The sequence below is a fragment of the Dermacentor andersoni genome, chromosome 3 (assembly GCF_023375885.2).
Source record: "Dermacentor andersoni chromosome 3, qqDerAnde1_hic_scaffold, whole genome shotgun sequence".
Taxonomy (NCBI): Eukaryota; Metazoa; Arthropoda; class Arachnida; order Ixodida; family Ixodidae; genus Dermacentor; species Dermacentor andersoni.
In genome coordinates, this window is record NC_092816.1 from 227056483 (window position 1) to 227070507 (window position 14025).

Below are 14025 nucleotides of genomic sequence, written 5' to 3' on the forward strand. Positions count from 1 at the left end.
GAAGGGAGTAATGGTGCCGGGGCTTACTTTCGGGAATGCGGTCTTGTGTTTAAGGGCAGAGGTTCAGTCGAGACTAGAAGTAAATCAGAGAGCTGTAGGAAGGTTAGCACTAGGTGCCCACGGGAAAACCACAAATGAAGCAGTACAGGGAGATATGGGCTGGGCATCGTTCGAAGCACGAGAAGCTCAGGGTAAAATCCTATATGAAAAAGGTCTGAGGAAATTGGACGATAACAGGTGGGCAGCTAAGGTGTTTAAATACCTATACAGAAAGAGCGTTGACTCACAATGGCAGAAAAGAACTAGGAAGCTAACCCGTAAGTATGCCAGACACGAGGACGAAGAAAGACAGAGCATTAAACGACAGGTTAAAAATGCGGAAGGTAAAAATTGGATAAATTCAATGGAAAAGAAGCGTAGTGTGGAACCATATCGATACTGGAAACAGCAGATCAGAAAGGAAGCGTTTTATGATAACTCAAGAGGCAGTGCCCTACTCTTTAAAGCTAGATCAGGATGTCTTAGAACGCGGAGCTATAAAAAGAAATTTAACGAAGAAGACACATGTACTGTGTGTGGTAAATATGTAGAAACAATGGAACACTTCATACTAAAATGTGATGGTATCAAGCCCGATGTCGATGCGGCCACAGTCGCCCTTCCTGAGGCCCTAGGGTTCAGAGATAATAATAGTCATGTAAATAAATATGCGGTGGAAATTAGCAAAAGGCGATTGGAGGATTGGTGGCTCAACAGCAGAGAGGGGACATAAGGTTAAAAGGGTAGGGAGACGTATTTAAAGAAAATCGAGAAATTCAATAACACACAACACAGATAAAAATAAAAATAAAAGGCAAAATAAAAATCTGAGCATGGTGGCAACTGCCATCACCCCGTTTCAAAGGAGACGCTCCTACCTTCCATCCATCCATCCGTGCAGTTCGCACATATCAAGTGGCAAAAATACTTTATTGAATAATTAATAACACTCATATATAGCATTTTAGAGCATTTTGGTTTGATTTGTTCTTTCTAACCGTGAGTACGAGCCCACTGTGAACAAGAGGGCATGTTCGCGCTGTTTCTGTTTCCGTTGCTCAAAGGCCATTGAGATTTCGATAGAGTTGTAAGGTGCTCCATTGACTAGATAGACTATTGACGCGGCAGCCTTCGAAACCGCCCGTGTAGCAGCTCAAACTTGACCTTTGAATCAACTGACTATCGGTTGGAAGGCCTTCCAAACGCCCGTGTGACACGGGTATAAGCCCATTAAATTTGTAGCGCGTCCTCTTTCCAGAGGATGCCACTATGATAGTTGTTTTGTATGGCATATGCCTTTATGTCCTTGTGTTTCGAGGGCTCTTGTGAGGCAGTAGTGCTCCAGCCAATTTTAGCATTTCACATATTTTGTATATTGCATCATTCTTCCACAATGCATTTTAATGCTCATAGTACACGTCATTAGTCATTGCCATGATTTTATTACACATAGATATTGCGCAATTTACAGCAACTCTTTTAGGCCCCTTTACAGCCACGTCACAGCGACTTCACAGAACTCATCTATCCACTGCGAACTCATTAACATAGGCATGGTGCTCTTTGGCTATGCCTGGCCCTTGCGCCACTAAACATCACACATTCATTCGTTCATTCATTCACGCGAGTATATGCGGGGGTACACAACACATACACAGTATGCAACTGATGAGGCACGTCGCTTGTTTGCACACCCTAGAGAAAATCTCTGCATATTGTAGTTACTGCTGTACCGAAAAGCTATACACAGGGGCTCCCCGACGACCTTTTATTAACTGACATCACATGAATTTCACGGACAATGAGCTAAAACATCTCCAAATCGTTCCGCAGCATGCGACAGCAGCACATTCAAGCAGTGCCGCACCAGCTCGCGCAAAGCAGAGAGAAGCACTCGCCACCGTGCGCCCTTTCCTCCCCGTTCTTTGAAAAGGTGTATATGTGATATTCATTACAAGCACGTACAGTAGAACTGCATTCATACATTATTTAAAGAATGCGAGAAAAGAACATTCGCACCGCGAAAGTGTACCATCCGAAGTCAGTAAAAGATTTGGCAGACTCAACTGGTAGTTGATATTCATTAATGCGAAGCCTGCGTGAACCGGCATGTGTCGAGGTAGTGGAGCGTGAGCAGCCTGAGAGGAACCTCGTCGTTCTTGCATTTTCGGCAAGCTTGTATTTGCACTGCTTGAACTTGGCCTCACTCGGCAGCTTCTTCTTCGAGCAGGGCACCTTGCAGGAAGTGTTGACGTGCCCACTCCATGTTAAAATTCTTGTGGCACGAGACACCGACATGAGTAGAGGTGGGGTGCGTGCGGCCGACCCTGGACACACGTCGTCATTTTCTTAATGCATGGTGTTTCGATGTGAAAGCGTCAAATGGCTACTTGAGTGAAAAATCTGGCGTCGGGCATCTGTAGCGGCCTAAATTGCCATTGACCACGTCACGTGCGTGCCTCGACAGATCAGAGTAGGTGAGAGGGAACACCGGCGTGCCAGGTGTTATATGAGGGGAGAGGGCATTGCCGCGATGCTACGATGCCCTCACCCTCGGAAGCCTGAGTTATCGGCTCATTCCTTGTCCGTGCAAGCTCTCACCTGCATTCTAACTGCGTCTCAGTAAGGCCAAATCAAAATGTGCTAACTGTCTTGACAGGCTTGCTTGCGAGGAGTTCATAAATCGAAGGACCGCTCAGTCACATTCAATTCAACATTAATGCTTTCGCATGCAGAACTCAAAGTGCTTAGGGTTAGTTTTTTTACATTTTTAGATCACGACAGGAAACCATAATAAACTCTCGATCTTTTGGGCGACGCCGGAATACGATGCCACCAGAGTGGAACGGGACACTTGCTTCACACCACCTACAGCAGCAAACATTGGTGCATTGGGGTTATCACGAATTATAAGCGTGCAGTACTCTTCCTACATCCTTATACCCCACGTGCTTAGAAACAAATGAACATGCTTATCGCAGTAGGCTGTGGGGTAATAGCTGTGAATGCAGTGTGCAACGAACCAGGAGGAGATTTGCTGGTACCTCTATAGCAAACTGAATTTGCACAAGTATTGAATGAAACTTTATTTGTTCCTTACTTTAAAAAAGAAAAGAGGACGGCATGTGAAACACTACGGTGTTGTAGCTTGTGTGTGCCTGTGACCCCGTACATTTTTCCTAAAGGTCTGTATTGCACAGTCATGACTGTGTTTTACATATTGCCACATGTAGGTAGTGGGTCGAGCCCAGAAGAACAAAGAAGACAGCGCGTTTTCCCTGCTCGTGAGCCAACCCCGACGGAAATGGGCAGATTATTCCAAATTAATATGGAGCATAAATTTCGATATATCTATGGAATTTCTTGGCTAGTCCCCCATCGTGGGTAGGCGCCACACACGGGTAGGCAACAACAACAACAACCCTGACGGACGCACTTTCCAAGAGCCAGCTGCTCTGCAGTTTATTAAGACCCGAAGAGCACTTCTGAAGGCTCGTGACAATAGAGAGTTTTAGAATAGGGGCCCCAATATTTTGGGGCCCCAAAGAGCTTTGCGGGTGTTAGCGTTGGGGCACGCAGGAGTGAAGAGGTTTAGAATAGGGCTTTGCGTTTGCAGATAGCGTCTTGCGCTGACAGCGCCACTACGGCGTCTAAGAAAAACGATTAAAAATAATTAAATAAAATATACCATCTTACGATATGAATAGTAATTTTGACTTGCGTGTATTCGCGTTTAATTACAATTTAGAGGTTATTCTTCAAGCAGCAAACAATTAGTTGTGCTTAGTTTGGAGCAACAAAACCAACTTTACGTGCCTTCACCAGCCAAGCTTAGCCGTGTTAGGCCTACGAGCCATAAAATCCACACTCGAATTCCGAATCAGCGGCGTCTAATGAATCAATATTCATAACACACGCTAGTTGAGAGAAAGCGATAACTGCAGTCACTTCTCCTAGCTTGCGAACTTCACGCATTACCGCGAATCGAACCCAGTTTGGTGCTAGGTTAGAGCCGTCGCTTAGATGGGTGCCGCCATGTTTGTTGACGCAAAGCTTTTGGGAACGCTATTTGAGCTCCCGCTAAATCGGTGAAATAGCGTTCCCAACGCAAAACCCAAACGCAGTTTGCGTCTCGCGCATGCGCAGTGGCTTCGACGCTATTTCTTTGGGGCCCCAAAACGTTTGGGGCCCCTATTCTAAAACTCTCTAATATTAACCAAATTCAGTGCAAGCTGATGCAGTTGACTGTTTTTGCGCACTACACTTCCAGTTGGGGTCCAACTGCGCCATTTTGCTACAATTTGACTTGCCTGCTCCTGGCTGCGCCCACTCAAGTGTCATTTGCGCCATTTGCGTAAAAGTGCGGTATTTTCTCGTTTTCAGAGCAATGCAACGTTTTCAGTAGGGCCATGCAACCACTCCGCTACATTAATGAATGACTGATTTTCTGGACGCCCGATTTTTCAGACAAGCCTGAAAATTTGGACGCATTCGCGGCACCGCCATGTATCCCTAGAGTCGATGTACAAGAACGTCTGAAACTTCGATCGGACACAAAAAAAAAAAAACCTTCGCCGTCTGATTTTCTTGACTTTTTGCCATGACCGCAGGTCCGACACCATCACCGCCATCTTGATAATCTCGCTACCTCGAGCCGGCGCTCTCGCGCGCAGATCCGCTGGCAGCCGTAGCCACGCCGCGGCAACGCTAGGCGTAGCTACTTCAACGTTCGCCATCAAGCTTCTTGCTGTTCGGTTCCGTGTGTTCTGTGCAGTGAAACAATTCGCCGCTGTTAGCAATGGCGCGGAAAACATAGCGCGTTGCACATTGCCGACAGCCAGCTTCGCCCCAATACAGTAGTGTTACGCGGCGAAGCATATCAAAAGTTGGAAGGACCCGCCGTGGTTGCTCAGTGGCTATGGTGTTAGGCTGCTGAGCATGAGGTCGCGGGATTGAATCCCGGCCACGGCGGCCGCATTTCGATGGGGGCAAAATGCGAAAACACCCGTGTACTGAGATTTAGGTGCACGTTAAAAACCCCAGGTGGTCGAAACTTCCGGAGTCCTCCACTACGGCGTGCCTCATAATCAGAAAGTGGTTTTGGCACGTAAAACCCCATAATTTAATTTTTAATTTTAAAAGTTGGAAGGGCCAGTTGTCATGGGAGATGGCATGTTTCCTTTAATTATACACGCGTGGACCCACCATCTCCTATCACAGTACGAGCACCGATACGCCTAATAGTGTACCGGCAGGCCTTTAACGCTATTTAGAAATTTAGGTGCATATCTTTGTTCTCATTAGCCTACAAAATTTTACTTAATTGTCCACAAAATTAAGTTCCCTGCCTACCCAAATTAAGATGCTTGCAACATAATGTGCATGATATACCATCTGTGGGGAAACAAGCTTTGGTTGCTGTTGGCTTTGTGTCTTGCTTCAATGTTGAGCAGCACTTACTGATTGCACAGTAATAACAAGCTTTGCCGAATGGCAACAGATTACGGTTGTATTACCCCAAGTGTTCCAAAAAGATGAATTTCTTTTTGCTCCGAAACTGCTCCAAAATTCTGATGTGGCTGTTCCTAAACTGCTCCAGAATGAAATTTTTTCTGCTCCAAAAATTGCTCCAAAAATTGCTCCACATCCTAAACTTGAAGGACCACCACTGCATTTCCCACGCACCACTACTTTAGAATGGGATTCACATTGTGCACAGTTTACGAGACCTCAGTTGGCCACAGAGCAACATGGTTGATGCACCTATGGCTGCCAATTTGATTTGATGATACCGTTAAAGGTCTCATGTATTTAAGCCCTGCTCAATAAAACCTTCAGACTTGTCATCCACTTCTGGGTAGCGTTTAAATTATTGTAGATGCTTGTAACTTCGAAAGTGGTCATCAGTGTTAGTGGCAGAAAGGGTGAGAGGAAGAAAGAAAACACAGACAAAAGGGACACTCTTTCCCTGCGTGTTTTCACAATTACATCAAAAACGAGTTTAACAATGCAAAACCCAGGACATACAGACGGAAACTAACAAAGGGATGACTATCAACCAGTCCATTTCCCTCTGTATGTCCTGTGTCTTGCGCCGTTACTCATTTTTTTTATGCAACATGTACCAACATGCCTGGGTTAGCACTCCGTTTCAGTTCACACTTCTATTTTTTTGCCATGCGCATTGACAGCTTTGCACCAGATAGCCCAACATTGCACTTTACTAAACTTTGCAAACAAATCACCATTCGCCTGTTCGAAAGCAGCACTGCCCATAAGGGTGTTAGATATGCAAGCGAGAGAGCCAGTTCTGTATACATGGCACCATGTTGCCCTCGTGCAGGAAGATTCGTCGTCTGCTCGGCCCCGCAGGCAGCCTTGCTGTTGAGACAAATGCCATGCTCGAGTCGTACGATGTGGACCACCAAGATTTCCCGCCAGACATCCTAGATGACCTCGGGGTGAGCTCCGATTGGAAAGTGCCTGAGGTTAGTGAAAATTTTCCTGAAGTGTGTATCAGTCTATCATTGAAATGAGCATGCTAAGTTTGATAGTTATGTCTGCACTCATCGTGAAATGCATAGGAAGCTCCAAATTTAACATATGGGAGTAGCATCAATCACCTTCAACTGTTTTCAGAAGTTGCTGATCATCACCATGTTATTGCTGTATTTGAAGTGGAAACAGTGTCTGCTCTGCAACACTCTGCTGTGACCTGTGTGAATCATAAGTAGCAGCCAGTGGTGATTATAAATGAAATTATTGGTTGAGTAGTTCACACCACTGTTCCCTGTAAAACTGTAAGATCAAGAAATGCCATTTAAGGGGAGATGTTCCTCAAAAATATTTCTTCATTAACAATAAACCAGCGCCATCTTAAAGATCCCGCATCAACTCACCGTGATGTCATGAATTTAAACGGCTTCTGTTCCGGCCATGTAAATTTTTTACCTGTAAAGATTGACTGCATTGTGTTAAAAAATGGTACGACATTCTGGCGGGCTAGTTGGTTCATAGCTTTAGACATTTCTTTTAACATCTAAACATTATGGGAACTCTGCCATCATCGTCATCATTGGAGCCACAGGCATCATCGGAACTCCGGCATCGGAGCCAGAAGTTGAAGAAATAGAGGACGAAGTGACTCGCGAGCACAAGCAGTGGTTCAAGGCTCAGCTAGGTGCTCTTGGGCGCGGCCGACCAGGACGGGTCTGCTGGCATGGACTGAGGGACTGGGCTGTTCCCACATTGGCGCCCAACGTGGGGCACTGGCTGCGTTCTGGGACGGACCATGCTCATGGGGAAAGCATGCGGTGCCCGCATTCCACAGCCAGTAGCTATGCCTGCCTGGCCTAGTGCGTGACCATCTGTATGGCGCAAGCTGCAGCTCTGGCATTCGCTGAGGGGAGTTCTTGCCGACTCTTCCTCTTTCACCATCATAGGGTCTGGCTTCGGGGCGTTGAGGTCTCCTACATGCTGCTGAAGCTCCCGGCACCACCATTGGAGAAGGGACCTGCCAGCACGGTTACTGCATCAACGCAACAAGTTGTCGAATCACGGAGACCACGCATGGTTCCAAACCCAGCGGCGTGGCCCCGTCCAGCCATTCGTTGGAAAGAGACGACAAGTGAACTGTTGAAGGTAAGGGAGTCGCCAAGGCATGCAAAGGCAAGCTGTTGAAGAAAACTGCTCAGAAGAACCACTCATCATCAGGTAGCGAAGCCAAGAACAAGAGCGGCGCATTGTCCTCATTTGAGCCCGAGGAGGGTGAAGTGTCGTACTCTGGCACAGTTCCTCAGCCCCAACTCGTGACAACCGCGTGAAGAGGACAATGACGATGATTCTGAATAAAAGTAGTTCAACGACGGATAGGATGAGAATGCCGTGGACGCTTGAAGTCAGTTGCCAACGATAGTGGAAGCAGCACTGTTCGAGCGATGGATCATCATCATCTGCGATCTTCCCTTCCTGTTAACAGCATGGTGCGGTGTTGTGTGGTCTCTGTGCGGGGGACTGGCAGTGAGCAGGCAGCTGTTACTTCCGGCAACCTGCCACGTGCACTCATCAGAACGAGGTTAAGGAGGAAGACCAGACCAGGTCTGGTCTTTCTCCTTAACCTCCTCTGGGTATGGTTTAGGGCCTTCTGGTTTCTGCAAGACCTCGACAACTCAGAGGCTCCATCACCTGGTCTGCCGCTTCTTTGCAAAGCGTACGTCCGCAAAGCCAGCCAGGTTTAGGGCCTTGGGGGTTCCTGGAAGACCTTGGTAACTCGAATGTTGCCTGCTCCGCTGATCATCATTCGGTGCTGCAGTCTGCAAGGTTCGCCCACCACCAGGGGTGTGGTGCTGTCGCTGCAAGCCACTGTGGGCCAGTCCCATCACCGGCTTTGCAGAGGGAGGTGCAGTATATCAACCTTGCCATCATCTTTATTAGAGCCACTGGCTTCATCGGAACTGCGGCATCGGAGCCAGCAGTCGAAGTAGAGGACAAATTGACTCGTGAGCATAGAGGTGGTTCAAGGCTCAGCTGGGCACTCTTCGGCACGGCTGACCAGTACTGGGGCATGCTGGCGTGGACTGGGGAACCACCCAATTCCCACAACACTCAAAGTTATGAACCAACTAGCCCACCAGAATCTCCTAGTAAAAAAACTGCGCTCATGGTGTGGTGTGTGTTCCATGCGTGTGACCTCGTTTCTTGCGCAGTTAAAGGGCAACTCCAACATTGTTTTAACCATATTAAGATATTGTCATTTTCACATGGCATTGACAGTCCTGTCACCGGTAAGGTGGTTCAATTTGCTTAGAACTTCATCAGTAATTTTAAATAACCAATAAACAAGATACTGAAACCAAAACGGGCTGCTGTTTCGTGTAACGTCACGATGAGTCAATGACGTCCGATCCTACTACCAAAATGTAAAATTGCAGAACGCATGCTAAACATGCAGTACACGTGACGCTAACACCAAAGAAGCGAAGCTGATGATGGCTCCTGATGACACAGGCAGCTTTTACAGGGTTTCCGAACTAGACAGCAGTGATTTAAGCGACGATTGCAGCGACAGCAGGGTGTTGTCTCTGATGTCATGAGCACAGGGTGGCCAGTAGAAAGTCATGAGTTGGGAACGCAGCCAATCTTTAAAATTCATTTTGAGAAAACTAAATGACTTGCAGCCATATAGTTTGCCACAGATAATCAGGATGCAAAAAATGAACACGTATTGAAGATTTTATTAACATCACTGGACATCAAAAAATCGCCAGAGTTGCCCTTTAAAAGAACGTCTGAAGCTATGAACGAACTAGCCTGCCAGAACGTCCTACTGAAAAAAAAACTGCGTTTGTGGTGGGGTGCGTGTTTATTTCGTGTGTCCTCGTTTTTCACGCAGTTAAAAGAAACATCGAAAGCTATGAACCAACTAGCCCACCAGAACGTCCTACTAAACTGTGCTCGTGGTGTGGTGTGTGTTTCTTTCATGTGTCCTCATTTTTTGCGCAGTTAAAAGAAATGTCTAATGTTAAAACATAGCCAAACACCAAACTTTGCAAGTTGCAAGAACCTTTACTGGGCATTTACGGCCCGAATACAAGAAAGTACCGTAGTTATTTATATGCAACATGATTGTAATGCATGGGTCGACTTTTCAGTCACGCGGGAAAAAAAAGAAGTAAGGCGAGATAACCACGAGATGAACATAAAAATACATAGTACCTTTATTCAAGTAATCACAGTTCGGAAACAAGTTCTCTTCACTTATCCGAGAAGGAGGCAGAGCATTTCTTGGGTGGTATTCTTGAGATAGTCTCACTTGCAAAAAATTTTGTGTCAGTCAGCACCGAATGCATCCCCAACAAACGTTTCTGTCGCTGTGCCAAAATTCAATCTTCGCACAGTGCCAAGAGTGCTGTTGGCTGTATACTTTGAGGAGTTCAGTGCCGGGACGAGTGAAACTATCTCTGAAAGTGATCGCCCGAGAATCGTAGTCTTCCATGCCATCGAGCTTATTCGAAATTAAACACTTCAAAGGCCAATTGCAACAGAACTTCACTTGGGATAAATTGGCTATAAATGTGTAGAGCATACTACTAATGTAATCTTGGCAAAGCTGCAGGGCTAGTAATTGTCTCATTTTCTTATGAGCAGCCTTTACATAGCGCCTAAGCAGACGACGCATGTATCTGGTGGTGAGAGGTAGTGATGCAGATATGGCGAAAGGCCCGGAACCGTACACGACAGCTGATCTCTCAGTTGCGCCTAGGTGCCCAGGTGCATCGGTCGCTGAAACATGTGCAAGTTGATGAGTGTCTCTCTCGGCATGCTTGCTCGTTTCACATACAACTTGAGCTGTTGCAAGAATGCCGACGTGTTGTGGGGCCGTCGGGTGCTCGGACAGCTCCTATAAGCTCTGGTTTTTTTCATATATTTTTAGTTCATCAAAATTTCATATAGTTATTTTTCTGTGCCCCCTGGAAGTGAAAAACGTAGGGTCTCTTGTGCAACTTAGGCACTTCGTATCATGACTGAGAGAGTGTTATAATATAGCCTGCCTTGTTCCACGTAGAGCACAGATTGCAAGGACACTGTATAACTTTCTTGTTTTGTTTTGCTTTATTGTTTGAAGAAAACATTTTCCACCTCAGCTGCCATTTTAAAGTTTTAGTCAGGTGCATTTTGGGAAACCGCTGGACAATGTTCTTGATAATGGCAGTTGACATTCGGGAGAATAGTTCCAACTGTATCAGTAGTGTTTTTTAGTGTTTAATTCTGCTTCATGTTTAATTCAACCCGCTAGATAATTGTATCAATATCGTCTGCCTTGTCATGACTGAATTAAAAGTCTCCTGAACCACCCCTCAAGCTTTGTGAAAAAACACATTCTGCTGTGAAAATCTCGGGCAAATTTTGCACTCAAGCGCAGTGCATGGGGCTCACAGGGGAGTGTGCAGTCGCCTTTTTCTGACGCTCTCGTTTTTAAAAAAAGCCTTCTCCTCGCCTGCTTCATCATGATTTTCATAGACAGCTGCTATTGGTCAATAGCCGACATCAATCGAGAAGCGTGAACCGACGATCGTCTGCTCATGCTCCACCGCGCCTGCCCCCATAGGAATGAAACTCGGACACCATTGCTTATCAGTGTCATAGCCGCCGGGTCTTGCTTATTTGGATAAGCGTGGGACACTCAACTAGCCTCTAACTACACAAAACTTAGGCCCAGACTACACGTACACTGTGCCTGCCGTGCCTCGCGAGGAATGGCGGTTAGCATCTATAAGAGACACACGCCACTGTGCTCTTGCTGCTCCTAGCTAGGCACATACTGAACTTCGTATTGAGCACTCTCCAGGCTGGATTTGCCTCCCATCGTCCATGCAGAACAGCACACGCCACATGGCATGGCCCCCCACCTGCCAGTCGCCTCCGCTTGGCATAAATACCACAGCCACCACGAGGTGCTGCGACATACTTTGCTCGCCGTAACTTCTTATACTGGGCATCGCCACTCTGTCACCACCAGCGCTTCTTCAGAATGGAGGGCATTGAGGGCAAATGGGGAAGGTAGAAAGCGCAGTCTAATTATGTAAGCTCGTACATTCGACTTCCGATAAGTCAGCCCTGATGGAACCGACAAAATTGATCAAATTGTCTGGTGGATCGAATTAAACGAGATGAAGAAAAAATGCCAAAACACACCACTGATTCACTTGGCAGTATTTGCCCTATTCTAGCAGGCCTCCGAATCAAATGCTGCCCACTATGTATTTGTCCAAAATAGTAAACTGCCGTAGAAATCACATTAAAGCTGCTGATGAGAGTAGAAATGTAATGCGCACCTGACTTCTTACCAAGATTTTTGCACAATTGCGCTCTTTTTTTCTTAAATCAGCTTCGCCACATGGTTTTTAGTCAACTTTGCTGCAGTACACAACTGTTCGAGACACATGGTGCGATTTTGGGTGCCGTCGGTCGTACGACCATTCGCATCGGCAGCCGCACTCAACAGGTTCTCAACCAAATCCAGCGCACGCTGCGCCGAATCGCGCATGTGACCAACTTGCTGAATATTGTCGTGCGACTGCCGCATCGGTCGGGCGACCGCAGCCAATGACAGCGCCGGTAGCGTGAACGTCATAGCCACATAGTAGACTCGGCAAGGCGGGGCGGGGCCGGCGAGCGGGTGCCTCGGCGCTCCGATCGTGTGTTTTTTTTTTTTTCTCCCTGGTCGAAGCGCGGGCCCCTTTCGCCGCTGACGGCGGCACATAAATCGGCTACAATTTGTTTCTGACACGAAATAACTTCTAGAATAAAGTGACCTCGAAAGAGTGCGTGTTATAAAACGTTCTGCGAAATTGTAAATCATTGGCGTGATTTCTACTCGGACGCGGTCAGCGCAGACGCGCCAGCAATCGTCTATATGAAGCGGCTCGCCTGACTGGCGTGTTTACTCATCGCAGCTAACGGCACCAGGAAAACTAACCGCATTTACACTTAAGAGAAGCATAAATGTTCAGGCATTGATTGTGCTGACAAATTTAGGCGCTTTATTACGAGCTGCGGACGCATCGCAAGGGCTCTTGGCCTCGGATAGACGGCCGGCGAGCTAGGCCTACACCGTCTCCCAGCGATCTCAAGCTCGCCTGGCATGCTCATTCGCTTCTGTCGGCGCCAGTGAAATCAAATGTGCTGCAATTTAAGTGTGACATAACTGTGTACACATTGTGCTGACTAACATAGGTGCTTTGTTATACGAGCTGCAAGCGATCGTGTCACAAGCGCCACCGGTGTCGGATGCGATGACCGAGCGAGCTATGTCTGCCGGCTCCTAGCCATTGGCGGCTGTCAACGGAGCCGATACTGCTAACGCGGCCTTGCGGAAGGAAACACTACAGTGCTCGCATAGACATGTTTATACTGTCATCGTTTGTTTCAAACAAGATACCTGTGCAAATACATTTGCTTTCACTTTCTGTTCGAAGTTACGCAGCATTGCGAACTTCCACGCAGGGGCGCCGGTTCTGGGCGGAGCTACCCGCCGCTCGCTCATTCGTACCATGTGTCCTGAATCGCCACATGTGGCAAGTCACACACGACGTGCCGTACGACAGATCGCATGGAAAATCACACCATGTGTCTCGTGCTATGCGGCAGAGTATGTGATTGTTACGAAGGTGGTTTTAATTTTCGTGACCGACTGCATCGTACGGGCAATTTTTGGCCCAATTTTCTTTAAAAGAAAAACTTAAAAGGTTCGCATTAAAATTGAGTAAATAAATCTTCTTAGGGTGCGCCGAAAATAGGTGTTTTTGACGAGAGTTGGCATATGCTTGATGCATTCACTGTCCCCTACGCTCCGCTGAGACAGACGCTGCGATTAAAGCGCTCACTATCGGGGTACTTGTTGGGGTCAGGTGCCAAGTTCAAATTACCGCGCAGGGGCAGCGGCGTCAGCAGTCGTTTGGTGTGTTGCGACACCACGTACCCTAGAGGATAAGGGTTGGACTCTCCCGCGCGTAGCCGTGTGTGGCTTAGCCGTGTTTGGTGAAAGGGAGATCCTGAGAACCTTTAAGGCGAAGGCAACACACCTCTTTGGCCTTTGGTTCACATAGACGGCACCTGCAGACTGACCCACCTGGAGGAAATGAGCAGTCTCCTTTTCCTGTCCTCCTCTTCAATCTTTGTCTTTCTCCCTCGCCTTTTAACCTTTCTTGTCCTCTGTTCACTTTTCATTTCTGAGTTTCCCGGCACCAATGGTTGACCTTCTGTGGCTAGCCAGTCTTGGTTATGCTGTATTTGGTTATAGCAGTGATGTACAGCTGGCATTGGCAAGTCTTCCTTTGCAGGAACTTCTGTCACGTCCCCCTGTGGGGCTCCATGGTGGGTGGTTGGCATCGCTGCCGAAAACCTTATCTATACTTATGGAGAATGCTTTCCCTAAGCTCTCTGATTGCCCTCAGAAACGAGGGTGCACTGAAGATGCCTTCCAGT

The 14025-nt window shown here is 47.2% G+C and overlaps 1 protein-coding gene across 2 annotated transcripts in view; it reads left to right on the forward strand.

The window, feature by feature from the left end:
* Positions 1 to 14025, forward strand: part of LOC126536157 (DIS3-like exonuclease 2) — a 330469-nt gene that overhangs the window by 254600 nt on the left and 61844 nt on the right. For both annotated transcript variants that reach the window (XM_050183033.3, XM_050183050.3), the window contains one exon: positions 6383 to 6527. In XM_050183033.3, coding sequence (XP_050038990.2) covers positions 6383 to 6527 — 145 coding nt within the window. The remainder of the gene's footprint in view (positions 1 to 6382; positions 6528 to 14025) is intronic.